This window comes from Choloepus didactylus, assembly GCF_015220235.1.
Source record: "Choloepus didactylus isolate mChoDid1 chromosome 25 unlocalized genomic scaffold, mChoDid1.pri SUPER_25_unloc2, whole genome shotgun sequence".
NCBI lineage: Eukaryota > Metazoa > Chordata > Mammalia > Pilosa > Megalonychidae > Choloepus > Choloepus didactylus.
In genome coordinates this window covers 4,100,289-4,114,896 of record NW_023637607.1, presented here as the reverse complement: position 1 = coordinate 4,114,896, position 14,608 = coordinate 4,100,289, and the positions used below count along the sequence as shown (strand labels likewise).

Below are 14,608 nucleotides of genomic sequence, written 5' to 3'. Positions count from 1 at the left end.
GCAGACCTCAGTGAACGCCCCTCCCGCTAGAAATAAAAACAAGCCATTTATTTACCCTTTTATTTAATATCCACCCCATTCCCTTTCCCCCCACTCCCAGTGTCCGACCCGACGGGCCGAGGCCCTCGCAGGCCGCAGCAGGGAGCCGGGCCTTAAAAACAAACTAAAAATAAATAAGCATGGGACCCCGCAGTCCCGGGGACTGACGTTCAGTGGCAGCCGCAGTCGGTGTCGGCGTCAATTCACTAGTAGCGACTGCTCCTCTGCAGCGTCCCTGGAGGAAGGGTAGGAGGGAAGAGGAAATGGAGGAGAGCCGGGGGAGGGAGGGGGTGGAGAAGGCAGCAGTTCCCTCTGGTGCCCTTTCTCAGTCCCCGACCCCCCACCGCCAACCCACCGCACCTGCCGCAACAGCAGAGAAGGCTGCAGGCTGAGCCGCTCCCCCGGCGGAACTTGCCAGAGGTGGGGCTGTCCTGGCACTGCGCGATGTAGGCCTGAAGCTCGCTCTTCTCTGCCCCGGTGCTGCCCGGGTGCTGGGGAGAGATGCATGATGACCCAGCATGGAAGGGGCACCCCTCTGCCAAGGCCCTTGAGATCGCCCGCCCCCCCCTCCAGCCACCTGAGCCTCCTTGTTCTTCCTCCTGACTGCCGGGAGGGCTCCTACCTCTAAGCCTTCATAGTTGCCATGCTGTATCTGCCTGCTGTTACCACAGATGCCTCCACGGTTTTCTCCCTGACGCCTGAGCTCATGCACACCCTGCATCTTGATCAGTCCAGTGCCTTCTGCTGCAGCCCCAGCACCTGGAGCAGAGTCTCACTTCTCGCTTCTAGATTAATGTCTGTGAGTGAACGGGGTGCATGTGGTGCCCAGCAGTTGGAGCAGGGCCTGGGCTTGTACATCCAAGGCTGATGCATGTGTGTGATGTCTATGTCCCTAAGCAAGGCCCACAGGGGCTCCCGGGGCTCAAGTGACAGGAGTGGGTCTGGGAAGGCTCCATCCATGCATGGGGGTGGGCCTGCATCTGTCAGTAATTCAGAATGGGGCAGGGCCCAGCAGGAGAGAATGTTCAGGCTGTCGGCCAAGACATAACCCTTCCCAGCCTTGTGGAGGTAGCTTCTTCTCTCCAAGCTCTTTCCAGCTACTAAGGTTTTGCTTTTGCTGATCCTTCCCCAGGGGCTCTCTCCCTTCAGCTCCCATCTCTCCAACCTAGAACAGTGCTGTCCGACAGAATTTTCTGAAGACAGCAATGTTCGATGGCTAGGCTCTCCAAGGTGGGAGCCACTAACCACATTTGGCTTTTGGGCACTAAATCACGTGGAGGGTGTGATTGAGAAGATGAATTTTTAATTGTAATCCACTTTAATTCATATTAAAATGTAAACACATGTGGCCAGAGGCTTGTATTGGATAGGGCATCCTGGAAGCCTTCCCAGACTCATCCCCTAATACCAGTATATAGCAAGGGATCCCTTCGTGACCTTCCACCCTTCACTCCTCTTGCCTGTCAGTCACTGTCCACCCGCTTGTGTATCATCTGTCTCACCCCCTGGCCTTGGACAAACTGTGTGCACCTGATTTTCCTAGTTGCCCACTGCCCACCACAGGGCAGTGCCCTCAATAGGCCCTCAGACATGTTTGCTAAGTGAACATCTACCTGCCACCCCCACAGCCCCTTTTGACCTCTTTCTCTCTCCTCTGACCCCTGCAGTCTGCAGGACCTTTCCTGGATCCAAACAGCCCCTGCCCAGGCCACCCCACGAGACAGAGGATTTATTAAGAGCATGGCTTCTGGAATCAGATGGTCCCAGGTAGAAGCCAGCTCCACCACTTAGCTGAGGGTGTTCAAGTTACTAAAACTCTTTGGCTTGGTTTCCCCTGTTGGTAAAAACAGACACAGGAACCCTGCCTGGCCAGAGCCCTGCCCTGACGGTGCGAACAGCAGGGCTGCTGTGACTGCAAGGCTTCCAACCACACCCGATGCTCTTCAATTCCAGGCCACCCTCTCCGCTGACTTTGCAGGTCCTACCAAAAGTCTCCCGCATCCTCACACTGCATCCCTGGATCTCTCCTCACCCAGGATCTGGGGATCCAGCTCATGGCAGATCCCAAGGGACTCAAAGTTGGATCTGGGGCTTTGTGTGTTTGTGTTAGAAACACAGGGAAACAGGCCGGGGTGGGAGTGTGGGTGGGCTGACCTTGATAGTGTCGTAGGCACCGGTGATGAGCGCGATGAAGAGACTCAGCACCATGTAGATGAACAGGCTGATGAAGGAATAGAGGTAGAGCTGGGAGAAGAGCCAGACGAGGCTGCTGCGGCCCTGCTGTGCCTGCATCGCGGCGAACGTCACGAACATGTCATCCCCGTTGATAAGTGAGAACAGGCATTCGGACACCATGGACAGTGAGCGGAACTGCCAATAGGGTGACGGGGTTGTGTCATGGAATTGTGAGTTCAAAGGGAATAGTAGGGTCAGAGGGGACAGTGAGGAGAGTACCAGCAGGCAGAATGGGGCTGTTTGTGTCACTGTATCAATGATAAAGTTTTCAGACCAATGACAGGATCATCAGAGGTCAAGGCAGAACCACTTGAGGTCACCAGGAGTCAGAGGGCACAATGAATAGAAGTACTGGGAAGATACCAGGAGTCAAGGTCAGTCCATTTGTTGTCATCACGTCCATGACAGGGTTGCCAGAGGTCGGAGGGCTTAGGGAGCAGGCTCCAGTGAGGGGAGCCAGGCAGTCCCATGTCCTCGCAGGGAGGCGAGGTACAGGGCACCTAGCTCCTTCCACTGTGAGCCGCAAGCACCTCCCAGCTGTAGCCAGCCCCTACCTTCACATGGTAGGGCCCCAACACGATCCAGCCGCAGAAACAATAGCCCAGGTAGATGACAGCCACGCAGCAGCAGAAGCGCATCACGCTGGGCAGAGCCACCCGCAGCGTGGCAATGAGGATCTGTGACATGGAAGGGGGGTAGTTGAGGGCCTGACCACAACCCATGTCAACCACAGGCCCACAGATGGAGTGGAGCAGGGCTGGTGTGGCCTCAGGGGCGAGTGAGAGCTTAGGAGGCACAGGGCCATGCTGAGGGGTCTGCAGGTACCCCATGGCTAGCTGGGAATGAAGGGGGCAGGAAGGCCACTTGGGGGCTGGTGAGTACTGGGTATGTGATGGATTCATTTGGGGATAGGGTGTGATGGGAGTCAGGGGGATGGGACAGCCACCCAGAGAGCTGGCCTCACCCCAGCCAGGCCTGGCCCGGGCACGTGAGGCTCACGTTGTACTTGTGGAAGAAGGTCAGGTAGCGGATGACGCCGACCCAGACGAGCAGCGTCGAAGTGCCCAGGAGGATGCTGCAGATGTCGTAGCTCGCCAGGTTCTGGGGGTAGGAGCAGTGTCAACCCATCTGACCTGGCCTGGCCCAGCCCAGACAACAGGACCAGGGGATAAGGCCATGCGTAGGGGAGCCAGGATCTGGAAAGAGACCAAGGGGCCTGGGCAGGGGCTGGGCAGGACTCACCTTGGCTTCAATGCCAATTTTCATGATGGTGCCTGAGATGGTGAGCACATCGCTGGTGACCAGCAGGATGTACCAGCCATTGACAAATTCCAGCCGTTCCCACAGGGCAACTGCCCGTCCCCGCTGCCGCCATATGAACCCTACAAACTCCTGCAGAAGGCAGGTGGGATGAGGGCCAGGTCCCAGGCACGGGACCCTCACCCCTGGCCCCAATCATCCCAGGGCCAGGCAAGGCGGGCCCCCCGCCCCCCAATGCATGAGGCTGGCCTCACATTCTGCAGCAGGAAGCCGCGCAGCAGCGAGCGGGCACACAGCAGGAAGGACAGGCAGCAGGTGAGGATCACAACCACATCAAACAGGAGCCGGAAGCTGTTGTCTCCTGTAGGGAGGGGGCAGCAGGGAGGGCTGGGTTGGCAGAGCCTTGAGGCCAGCGTTGAGGTATGGGCCAGGCTGGAGACTTGGGGATTCTCTGGGTCTGCTTTGGGCTGGTTGCGTGAGGCCTGAGGATACCAGAGCTCCTGACCACCACTAGTCTGAGGCTCTAAGGAATACGGGTAACTCTGGAAGGGTAAGCACCCTGATCAGTGCTTATCTGAGGCTGGGGGCTCACCGTGCCTGAAGACGCTGGGGTGCTTACACTCCTGGATGTGGGCTTGGGTCTCCAGGCTGATGGGGATACGCCCGCTATGTGCCTTGTTGTCAAACGTGATCTGCGGGGCAAGTCCAGGCAGAGGGAGGCGGAGGACACTTTAGCAGCTCCCAGGCCAGCGTGAGGGACAGTCAGTCCCAGCCCTAGCCTTCCCCATTGCCCTCATGCTGCCCTTGGCAAAAGGTCCCCAGGGGCCCTCCAACCAAGCCACAGCCGTGGGGCTCAGGAGGTCAAACACTCCTCACCCCAGTGGCACTGGGGGCTCACCAGGACGCTGAAGGTGTAGCAGTCAGGGATCTCGTTGTTAATGAGGCTCTGGAGGTTGATAGTCTTCAGCTGGAAGTAGATGGTGACGTTGATCAGCCTGGGTGGAGGGAGGCTCAGGTGAGGGGCTTGGCGGGTCCCTCCTGGCCCACAGTCATGCCGGCACCCCTGCCTTGTGCTGACTCTGCAGCTAAGTGATTCAGGAAGCTGGCTGAGGAAGCGCTCACACAGCTGGTGTCAGCAATCAGCACAGCAGCCCCCTGCCCCCACTGGCAGGGAAGTGGCTGCCAGGGGCCTGGCAATGCCCTCCTACCCACCCATCTCCCAGCATCCTGCCACCCTCCCAACCCTGACCCAGCCCTCCAGCAGCCCCCTGGAGCAGGCAGTACTTGTGGAACTTGAGCGTGAGGTTCCTGTAACTGGAGCTGCTGTCCGAGAGGAAGAGGTCATCAACTGGGGACAGAGGGGGCTGCTCGGGGGGGTCCACCCGGATGCAGTCTGAGGACAGGGAGTCAGGGAAGGGCCTCAGGGGGGCATGGGAGGTGCAGGCTGGGCTCCTCAGAATCCCCAGCAGCCCCTCTCTCCCTGCTTCACTTCCCCCAGTTTGTTCTTAAATATTTCCTGTTTGTTCAACTGCTATATCCCCAACAGGGTAGGGACTGGTCTGTCTTGTTCCCAACCGAGACGCTAAGGCCTGGTGCTCAGTGGGCCCCCAAACATTTTGTGTGTTAAAAATATTGAAAAACAACACCTAGTGCTTTCTACACATCAAGTGTTGTGCTGAACATTTTGTGTCCATTATTAATTATCGAAGCAACCCCCCTCACAGATGAAAGAGGAGCAGAGATGGGATGGTAATCCCAGCAGCCCAAGTACCCTACAGCTAAGCCCTACCCACTCACCAGTGATGACCATTGGGTCAATGTCAAAGGTGTCATTGGCTGGGTCCACATGGCCACGGTGGTAGTACCTCTGGCAGAGGGCCAGCGCCGAGCCATCAGCACCCTCACCCCGCACGTATGCGTAGCGGACCAGCGACACATTGGGGAGCAACAGGTACTGTGGGCAGAGAAGGGGAGGCTCCATCAGTGCCACTCACTCTAGACCCTGTGCTCACCTGCCTCTGCCCACCTGTACCTGGTCCACGGCATAGAAGATGGCCTGGTAGAGCTGCTCCCGGGTGTAGGCCGCAAAGGTCTCATCTGCCCCATCTGAGTAGCCCAGAAGGAAGAGGTGCCGGAAGGCAATGGTGTTCTCTTCCCGGAATGTCACCGCCAGCTGGTTGCTGAGCCCAAACAGGATGAGCTGACAGGAGGGGTGGAAGGGGTAGGTATTGGCACAGGCAAGGACCCACAGGTGCCCAGACTCCCTCAGGGCACGAGTGGAGGAAGAGGAAAGGGAGGGCTCTAGGGATTTCCACTGGGGTGGGACAGGACCCTTCTAACACAGGGACCCCTTTGCATTTCTTTGAATGGGTATTTGATTAATATCCTGCCCTTCTCCTGGCCCCCAGCATACGCTCCAGGAGGGCAAAGACCATGTCTGCATGTCCCCAGGGCAAGGATAAGTTGGGAACTCAACTCTCTGAGGGCAGCACCTAATGTTTACTAAATGTTTACCAGGTGCCAGGCTCTGTGCTAAAGCCAAACCTGTGGGCTAAGTAAGTCCCGTTATTGAGTCTTAGGCTGTGCTCCTTAGGGCAAGGGCTGGGTTGGATTCATCTGAGAGTTCCCAAAGCCCTGCACAGGGCTATCCATTCAGCACCTCGGTCAGTTCTCATTGACAGTCAACCCGGCATTAAGACCCCTAGCTTCCAATCCTACCATCCCACGCTTGGCTGCAGTATGACTTTGGAAAAGTCCTTTAACCTTTCTGGGCCTCAGTGGACCATATTTAAAACGGAGGTGACATGCAGTTGTGAGGCTAAAAGGAGAGCATACAGACTCTGACCCAAGGGCTTCATGATTAATCAGTGACCCTGTCACAGCTATCCTGCTGCTGCAAGATCAGGGAGAGGTTCCTATTCAAAAAGCCTCCTTCAAGGAGAGCAGAGGCCATAGGGTGGCACTCGCTGGGACCCCCGCCTGGCCGGGTCTCACCTGTACAGTGACCACCAGGATCTTCACCACCTGCAGCATCAGCTTGAAGGGTTTGCGGCCCTTGGCACGAAATTTGTCACAGGGACTCATGAAGAAGTACTTGAGGCGACGGCGGAGGTCTTCCTCTTCCAGTGGGGTTGGAGGGGCTGGGGAAGCCCCTGCCTGGGTCCCATAGTTGGGACTGGGGGTCAGGAGCCGCTCGGTCTCTAGAGGAAATGGGAGAAGTCAGTGGGGACCAGGCCTGGGCTTGGGCAGTCCCACCTGCCTCAGAATGACTTTCCCTGCCTCTGTCTCCAACAAGAGAGGCAGGATACAGCTTCTTTGTGAGGTCCAAGAAAAAAAGCAAAAACAAAAACAACAACTCTGTGATGGGTAAACAAAGAAGTACTACTCAGAGATTAAAAGGTGAGGTTTGGGAATCCAAAGAATTTTAACTGATTCCTGGCCCAGCTGCTTGCTAGCTTGGGCAAAGCCTTGCTGAGCCTCAGCTCTCTCAACTGTCGAATGCATCACCAAGTATCTCTCACACAGTGACTGAGAGTTTGATGCTCACAAAGAATTCATTACAGGGCTTGGTAAGTAGTGAGAACGTTAAGAACACTCCATCACCATTTCTCTGGCTGCTGTGTGGGGCAGGAAAGAATTGCCTCCACTGGCTTCTCACAGGCAACTTAAGAAGCTGGGTCTTATCACAAGTGCAACCTCCAACATGAGCACAGGACTCAGTCCACGTTCCCTTTTTTGTTGTTGTTGGTTTTTTTTCTCGGGACAGACACCCAAAGGATTACCTTTCCACTCTTCAGGACCTGATCTGTCTGGCTGACACTCTTGCAAGCCACAGGCCTGGAGAAGGGGTGATGGGCAGTAACAATAAAAGTAACAGCATGCGTTTGCTGAGGACTCACTGTGTGCCTGTGGATGTTACGACAGCCCTGCCCTTATGTTATAAGCTAAGACAGCATCGTCTTCAAGGGCTCCTGGCACCAAATCCTAAATCTGACACTTCCCAGTTGGATGATGCTGGACATGTTCCCAGCCTCAGGCTCCTCATTGGAAAAGTGGAAATAAAAAGTCTACACCTGACGCGGAAACTTTGAAGCTGTTCTGAGAATTAATAAGTGACAGGAAACAGGGAAAGTCCTCAGTGATTCTTCAGCAAACAGGAGCTGTTCTGATCACTGCTTATTTCCTGCCATCCTGACAAACCTAAGAGGAAGGCCCAAGGTTTCAGCCGGTCACAGGAGCCCTGACACACCCCCACTCCCCACCCCCACTGAAGAACCCTACTATGAGGATGAACGTGTGCACTATCAGAACCTGTCATGCAGGGAGGGCCCGACTCCTGTCCCTTCCCTTGGGCGTTTGAATACTGTTGTGGTAGTTACAAGAGGTCTGAGGGTAAGTCAGCAAGCAGGCCTCACCTTCCTGGTTGGGATCACTGGTAACCTTCCGCAGACCCTTCCAGCTAGAACACCTGAAAAGCGTCAAAGCCAACCAAGGGACCATCTTCCAGGCTCCCCCATGAGAGGTGGAGACGGCACCCACCACCTGAGTTCGGGAACGCTGAGCTTCCATGGGTTTGGAGAGCAGAAATTTGAGCTAGTCTCTTGGGTTTAAGAAGGCGCTCCATTCCCCAACTCCCTGCCCCAATCCTAGGCCTGGGTTTAGGGAAGCTGAGCATTTGCCTTGGGTGGGAGAAGCTGGGGCCCACTCCCTGAGCAAAGGGAAAGCTGAGCAAACAGAATCTAGACTCGGAACGGAAATCCTGACAACCTCTCTGCCCCAAGTCGGAGAAGCTGGTGGCCCGCCCGCCGCCTGCATTTAGGAACTCTGAGCAGAGCCTGGGTTTAGGAAGTGGAGTCGGGAGACACGCCACCCCCGAGGTCGAAGAAGCTGGTGCCCGCCTGCCGCCCAGGTTCCAAGCGCCCCGGGGAAGATGAGCAGTCAGCACGGGAGTTCAGGAAGGGAAACCTAGGTCAGAGAAGCTGGCCTCCCGCCCGCGTTCGGAGGCCCGCGGCGCCACCCACACCCTTACCTGAGCTGCGCCGGCCCACCGGGGCTGCCATGCCGGGCCGGGGAGCGCGGGACGCCGGCGGGCGCAAGGGGTCAGCCTGCGTCCGAGCGCCCGCCGCTGTCACTTGCGGCCTCGCCACCTCGCGGCGCCGCTTCAAACCCACCCGAGTCAGCTGACCCGCGCCCCGCGGTCACGTGACCAGGGCGGTGTTTCCTCGCAGCCCCGCCCATGGAGCCACGTGACCAGCTATGGCCCCCACCCCCTGCGCAACGATGACCCCGGCCGGAGCAGCACGCATGCGCGCTCCAGCCGGCGATCTGAGGACTGGAGGCGGCTGCCAGGTCCTATTGCCCGAGCTGTCGCGATCGCTTGCGGATGGACTGGTTCTGACCGGTGTTCAGCAGCGAATGGGACCGCCTGGCTCACTGTCATGGCCAGCGTCCAGTGCCAACCTCGTGACTTCCATGTCCAGTGTCAGGCGATGTTAGGCGTCCCCCCCCATGTCAGAGCCTTCTAAACTCCCAGGAAAAGGTGGGGGGCAGGGAGTCACTCTCAACTCCTCCCTACCCTTTTGCCCCTTTCATCAAAACTATTGACAGATCCTATTTCATTCCTAATTATATCCCAAATAGGACTGCTTATCCCCACCCCTATGGCCCTGCAATATTCCCAGCCTGGACAACTGCTGCGGTCACCTCCGTACTCTCTGGCTCCCACTCCTGTCCATCTCCATTCCACTCTCCACCCACCAGCCAGAAGCATCTTCGAAGAATATTTCACCTGAGTCCTCTGCCTGAGCCCACCTGGGGTTTCCCATGGCTCTGGGATGACAAGCATATTCCCCACTTCAGTCTGCCAATGCCCTATGGTCTGCCCCCCACCTCATCCTCTTAGCTCATCTCCTGGTAGCCCCAGGGTCTTTGCATGTGCTTGCCCTGGGGCGCAATGGTTAAAAACAATCTGAGTTTAAATATAGGCATTGCCAGCCACCACCTCTATCTTTCAGAGATCCATGTGTCTCAGTTTCTTCATTTGCAAAATGGGGACGCTGGGTCATAGTACTGGCCTCCTGGGACAGTTGGGAGAATCAAATGAGAAAATGCAAGAACATAGTACAGGCTGGGCAAACATTTAAGTTAGTGGCCATTGTGATGGTAAAATCTTTCCTTGGGAAAGCTTATCTAAATCAGAAGCCCTGTTATGCTTCCTCTAGAAAGTACCATACCCTGTAATTTAAAAAAAAAAATGCTGAATTGGATATCTGGAGCTCCTTGATGGCTGAGACACCAACACCAACACCCCCACACTCAACAAATACTTGTTGAATGCATAATGAGCAACCTCCGTTGTCCAGGGGTGTCCCTATGAGGTGGGCTTTGAAGGGCAAGGGGTAGGTTTGGGGAGCAGATGGGGAAGGGGTAGATCAGGGGAGCAGATTGGGCAAGCTGCCCTCATAGTCTCTTATCAGCCTCCATTATTAGTCCACCAGCTGTCAACATGACAGAAATCTCATCAGTAGAGTCACTGGCTGGGTGGAAAGTCCTTAGGGAGGCGATCCTGCCCTGGGATGCTGCAGGGTGAGTCTCCCCCTGACTGGGGCCAGTGGCCAGGCCTAGGGCCGCAGAGTGGTGGCTGCTGGCATGGATCAGTGTGAAACATTGTGTGGGGAGCTGAGAAGCCCAACAGATGTGGCTCCGGGGCCCAGGGAGGAAGCCAGGACATTTGGGTCCCAAATGCAAGACTGGCTCAAGCCATACCCTCCCATCTCTCCTGAGCAAGGGAGAACAAGCAAAAGGCGAGCCACGACACTGAGCCAGACGGCAGTGGGAGGATTTTACTAACATCACAACACACAACTTCCCCAGGCCCCCGTGGAGGCTGGCACCCCCTTCAGCCATCGGGCCCCAGCAGTGCCCCTTGCTCCTCTACCCACTCCAGGTTCTCACCAGGAGGGAGGGCTGGGCTGACAGCATCATGGGTGGGAGAGCCAGGGTCAAGACGGGACTCAGGGTTGGGGATGGAACTGGACACAAGATCAGGGTTAGAGCCGGAACCCGATTCCTGGTCGGGGCTGGGCACAAGGTCAGGATGAGTGTCAAGGGCAGCCTCGGGGCCAGAAGATTGGACGGGATCAGGACTGGGTTTGGGGCTGGGATTTGGAAGGGAGCCCAGCCTGGAGCCAGGGTCAGAGCCAAGGCCAGAGCTGGGACCAGGGCTGAGGCCAAGGCCGGAGCCCAGCAAGGAGACAGTGTCAGGGCCTAGGAGAGAGACCTGGCCTGGCCTCAACACAGACACCGGGTTCAGACCAGGCCCCAGGCCCAGGCCGGCAGCCGCGGCGGCTGCAGCTGCCGCAGCCGCCGCCGCTGCGCCCTCGTGCACGCGTTTGTGCTTGGTGAGGCTGGAGGCTTGCCCGAAGGCCTTGCCGCACAACTGGCAGCGGTAGGGGCGCTCGCCAGAATGCACGTGCAGATGCTGCAGCAGCGCCGAGCTCTGCCCAAAGGCCTTGGAGCAGTGGGGGCAGGCGTACGGCCGCTCGCCCGTGTGGATGCGCAGGTGGTGCTGCAAGTTGGAGCTCTGCCCGAAGGCCTTGCCGCAGTGGGGGCAGCGGTACGGGCGCTCGGCCGTGTGCGTGCGCTGGTGCTGCAGCAGTGCCGAGCTTTGCCCGAAGGCCTTGCCGCACTGCGGACACGGGTAGGGCCGCTCGCCCGTGTGCGTGCGCAGGTGCTTGAGCAGCGCCGAGCCCTGCCCGAAGCCCTTGGCGCACACCGGGCACTTGTGGGGCCGCGGGCCGCCGTGCGTGCGCAGATGCTGCGCTAGCAGCGAGCCGTGCCCGAAGGCCTTGCCGCACACTGGGCAGTGGTGCGGCTTCTCTCCGCTGTGGCTGCTGCGGTGCTTCAGCAGCGTGGAGCGCCACCCGAAGGCCTTGCCGCAGGCCGCGCACTGGTACGGCCTGGCCCCGGTGTGGATGCCGCGGTGCTGGGCCAGCGTGGCGCCATGGCTGAAGGACTTGCCGCAGTCGGGGCACCGGTACGGCTTCTCGCCACTGTGGGTGCGGCGGTGCTGGCTCAGCCCTGAGCTGCGGCGGAAGGCTCGCCCGCAGTCGGGACAGGAGAAGGGACGGGGCGGGCTGGCCGGGGCTGGGAGCACGGCGGGGCTGGTGGCCAGGACCTCGGAGGTGGCAGTAAGGCCGGACGAGACAGGGTCCAGGTCTGGGGCAGGGGGGCTGAGGGTATCGCTGTTAGGGTCAAGAACCAGGGGGACAGGGCCGATGACATCTGGGTCGAGGTCAGAACTTGAAGACATGGGGTCAAGATCTTGGGGGCCCGAGTCAGGGTTCCCCACGATGGAGCCTGGAGCTTCAGCCTCCAGGTCCAGATCCTCGGAGACGGGCTCGAGATCCTCATAGCTGGGGTCCACGTCTTCCGAGACAGTGGTGAGGTCTTCCGGCTCAGGCTCCGGGTCTTCCGGGTTGGGGTCCAGGGTCTCAGAATCGGAGTCAAGCTCTTGGTAAACAGGCTTCATGCCTTTGTGGCCTGGGTTCCTGACCAGGACTGAGCGCCGCATCCCAGGCTTCAATGAGCCGGCTGCTTCTGGGGCACGATCTACAGGTCAATGCCAGAGTGGGGTGGGGAGATGGGGTGAGCTAGGTTCTGGGGAACAGTGGGTCTCTTTTGGAGCCTGGGCAGGAGATAGGAGAGGAGGACAGGCCCCACCCCAGAACCCACACCTGCCAACAGGTAGATCCTTCCCTTGACCCAGAACTCAGGGAGCTTTCCAACCAGTCCCAGCCAGGACAGGGAGAAAAGGGCTCCCGGTGGGACACGGCAGGACCCTCCCCTCTCAGCCCCGCACCTGGGTGGAAGTCACGGGACCTGGTGCTTGAGGTCTCCAATGCCCAGCTCCACGGCTCTGCCCCTCTCTCCATCCTGGGCTCCTCTCGTGGGAAGCTTGGGTCCTGTGGAGGGGAGAGTCCTCCATTCCAATGCCCTCAACTGGATGGGGTGTCAGCGTTCCTGTTTGCTCCTGAGCACCCAGCCTGAGTCTCTGCCCCATAACAGGGTGGCATATTTGGGGGTTCCTAGTGGAGCATGGAACTCTGGCTTACCTTCTAGAGACGGGGCATCCCGAACTCGGGAGCCTATGGCTGAGGTATGAGAGTGGTGAGCAAACAACATATGGTACCTCTCCTGGGTCCTTGGGAGAGGGTAGAAGGTCCCTGGCTTGCCTCTTGGGGAGGGAGTCACCTTGATTCCAGACCTCACAGCTGGGAGGTGTAAATAAATGCCAAAACATCTGTGTTCCCTCTTAGCTAGAAGAAACTGAGTCTCAGTTCCTAGAGCTAGAAGGTGAAGGTGGGCAAATGGTATGTGGGACCCCTTGGGGAGAGCAGTAAGCCCCCATAGCCAGGAAGATGGGGACAGAGTACACCTGTTTTCTCAATTGGATAGAAGACTCTGAATTCTAACCCCTAGCTGGGAGGTAAGTAGAAATAACATCTGGGGCCCTTCCTGGGTTACTGGGGGGACTCCCGGACCACTTCCTAGGAAGGGGTGATTCCTAAGCAACAGACCCATGGCTAGGGCCCTTTGATGGCTGTCAGGATACTTATGTATTCCCTCCTGGTTGAAAGATCCTGAACTCCAGCCCCATGGCTGGTGAGTAGGTAGGGGGTGGAGAAACAACAGCTCTGGGGCCCCTTCTGGGGGGCATGGGGATCTCCATGTTACCTGGCAGAGTGGAGATGCCTTGGGCTCCGCACCCCCTGGCTGGGGGTTGGGGGGCAGAGAGACCTCTGGCTCCCTTCCTGGGGAGGGGTTCACCCTGCACCCCACACCCCATAACTGGGAGTGGGTAAGCAAACAGAGCGGTGAGGTTTCTGGCTGGAACTCCTCAACCACAGACCCCACAGTTGGGGAATGTGGGAAACGATATCTGGGTCCCCTTCAGGGTTCCTGGGTCACAGGGGTACCCTTGGATCACACCCTGAGGAAAGGGGCCTCCTGGACTCCAGATCTCTTAGCTGGAAGGTGGAAGGAGAAATACCTGGAGCCCTTCTTGGGTTCCTGGAGGGCAGGAGGACCCCTGGACCACTACTTGAAGAAAGGGCCTTCTGAACTCTGGACCCTAGGATGGAAGATGGCAGGACAATACCCGGGGCCCCTCCTGGATTGGGGGGGGGGGGGCAGGGGCGCAGGTGGACTCCTGGATCACCTCCTGGGAAAGGGGCCTTCTGAACTGTGGACCCCAAGGCTGGAGACTGGAGGGACAATACCTGGGCCCCCTCCTGGGTTCCTGGGGGGCGTCTGGATCGCCTTCTGGGGAGGGGGCATCCTGAACTCCGGACCCCGTGACTGGAGGGTGGCCCGGTTCCCTCCCCACTCAGACTTCCAGCCTCCCGCGAGGCCCTCCCCTCAGGACGCAGCAGCGGAACGAGCACGCCAGGCCCTCGGGCCGCGCGGCCCCCTCCTCATCGCAGCTCGCGACTCGGCTCTCCCGGGCTGGGGGAGGCGGCGCGCGGGGCGGGGGGCGAATGGGGGTCGCCCCGGGCCTCGCCCCGCGCCAGGGCCCCTCACCCGCCCTCCCCCAGGCCCCCGCCCGGCCCGACCCGCTCGCGGGGACACTCACCCGGCGCCCCTCGCCCCTGCCCGGCCCGCCGCGCCCACGCCGGCCGCCGGCGCCCCCCGGGCTTGCAGGAAGCCCCCCGCCCGCCAGCCCCGCCGGCGGCCCCCTCGGCCCAGCGGCCCCGCCAGGCGCTCCCGGGGAGCGAGAGGGGCTGGCCGAGGGCCGCAGCGGGAGCTGCTGGGACTTGTAGTTCGCCCGCGCCCGCCGCCGCCGTCGCCATCGCTGCCCCCGCCCCCCGGGCCAGCCTTTGTCCCGGCCCGGCCGGCCCGGCCGCGCGACCGCGCCTTTGTCTGCGCTGCCCTGGCCGTGTCCCTCTGTCTCTCCCTGGCGTCTCTCTCGACTTCTGCGCCTCTCTGTCTCTAGCCTTGTCTGTGGGTCTCTATCCCTGTGCCTTTCTCTGTCCCCGTCTATGTCTATTTCTGTACCTCTCTCCTTTCAGTCTCT

At 59.1% G+C, this 14,608-nt stretch overlaps 2 protein-coding genes across 5 annotated transcripts; both read right to left on the bottom strand.

Annotated features, from left to right (window-relative positions):
- Positions 1–46: 46 nt before the first annotated feature.
- MCOLN1 (mucolipin TRP cation channel 1) lies at positions 47–8,720 on the bottom strand. The gene is made up of 14 exons (XM_037824348.1): positions 8,564–8,720; positions 6,529–6,734; positions 5,567–5,734; positions 5,332–5,488; positions 4,819–4,927; positions 4,433–4,529; positions 4,127–4,226; positions 3,789–3,895; positions 3,517–3,666; positions 3,274–3,375; positions 2,829–2,951; positions 2,194–2,409; positions 400–530; positions 47–274 (listed from the first exon to the last, which is right to left on the bottom strand). Exons 1-14 carry the CDS (start codon positions 8,592–8,594, stop codon positions 238–240), a joined length of 1,734 nt encoding a protein of 577 aa, XP_037680276.1. The 5' UTR covers positions 8,595–8,720; the 3' UTR covers positions 47–237.
- Positions 8,721–10,355: 1,635 nt separating this feature from the next.
- Positions 10,356–14,208, bottom strand: ZNF358 (zinc finger protein 358). Of its 4 annotated transcripts, none has more exons than XM_037824364.1 (3): positions 14,168–14,208; positions 12,395–12,497; positions 10,356–12,144 (listed from the first exon to the last, which is right to left on the bottom strand). In XM_037824364.1, exons 2-3 carry the CDS (start codon positions 12,465–12,467, stop codon positions 10,433–10,435), a joined length of 1,785 nt encoding a protein of 594 aa, XP_037680292.1. In that variant the 5' UTR covers positions 12,468–12,497; positions 14,168–14,208; the 3' UTR covers positions 10,356–10,432. The 4 variants fall into 4 exon arrangements, with proteins under 4 accessions (XP_037680292.1, XP_037680294.1, XP_037680293.1 ...); XM_037824366.1 differs by lacking the exon at positions 14,168–14,208 and adding an exon at positions 13,586–14,058; XM_037824365.1 differs by lacking the exon at positions 14,168–14,208 and adding an exon at positions 12,648–13,562.
- Positions 14,209–14,608: the final 400 nt, after the last annotated feature.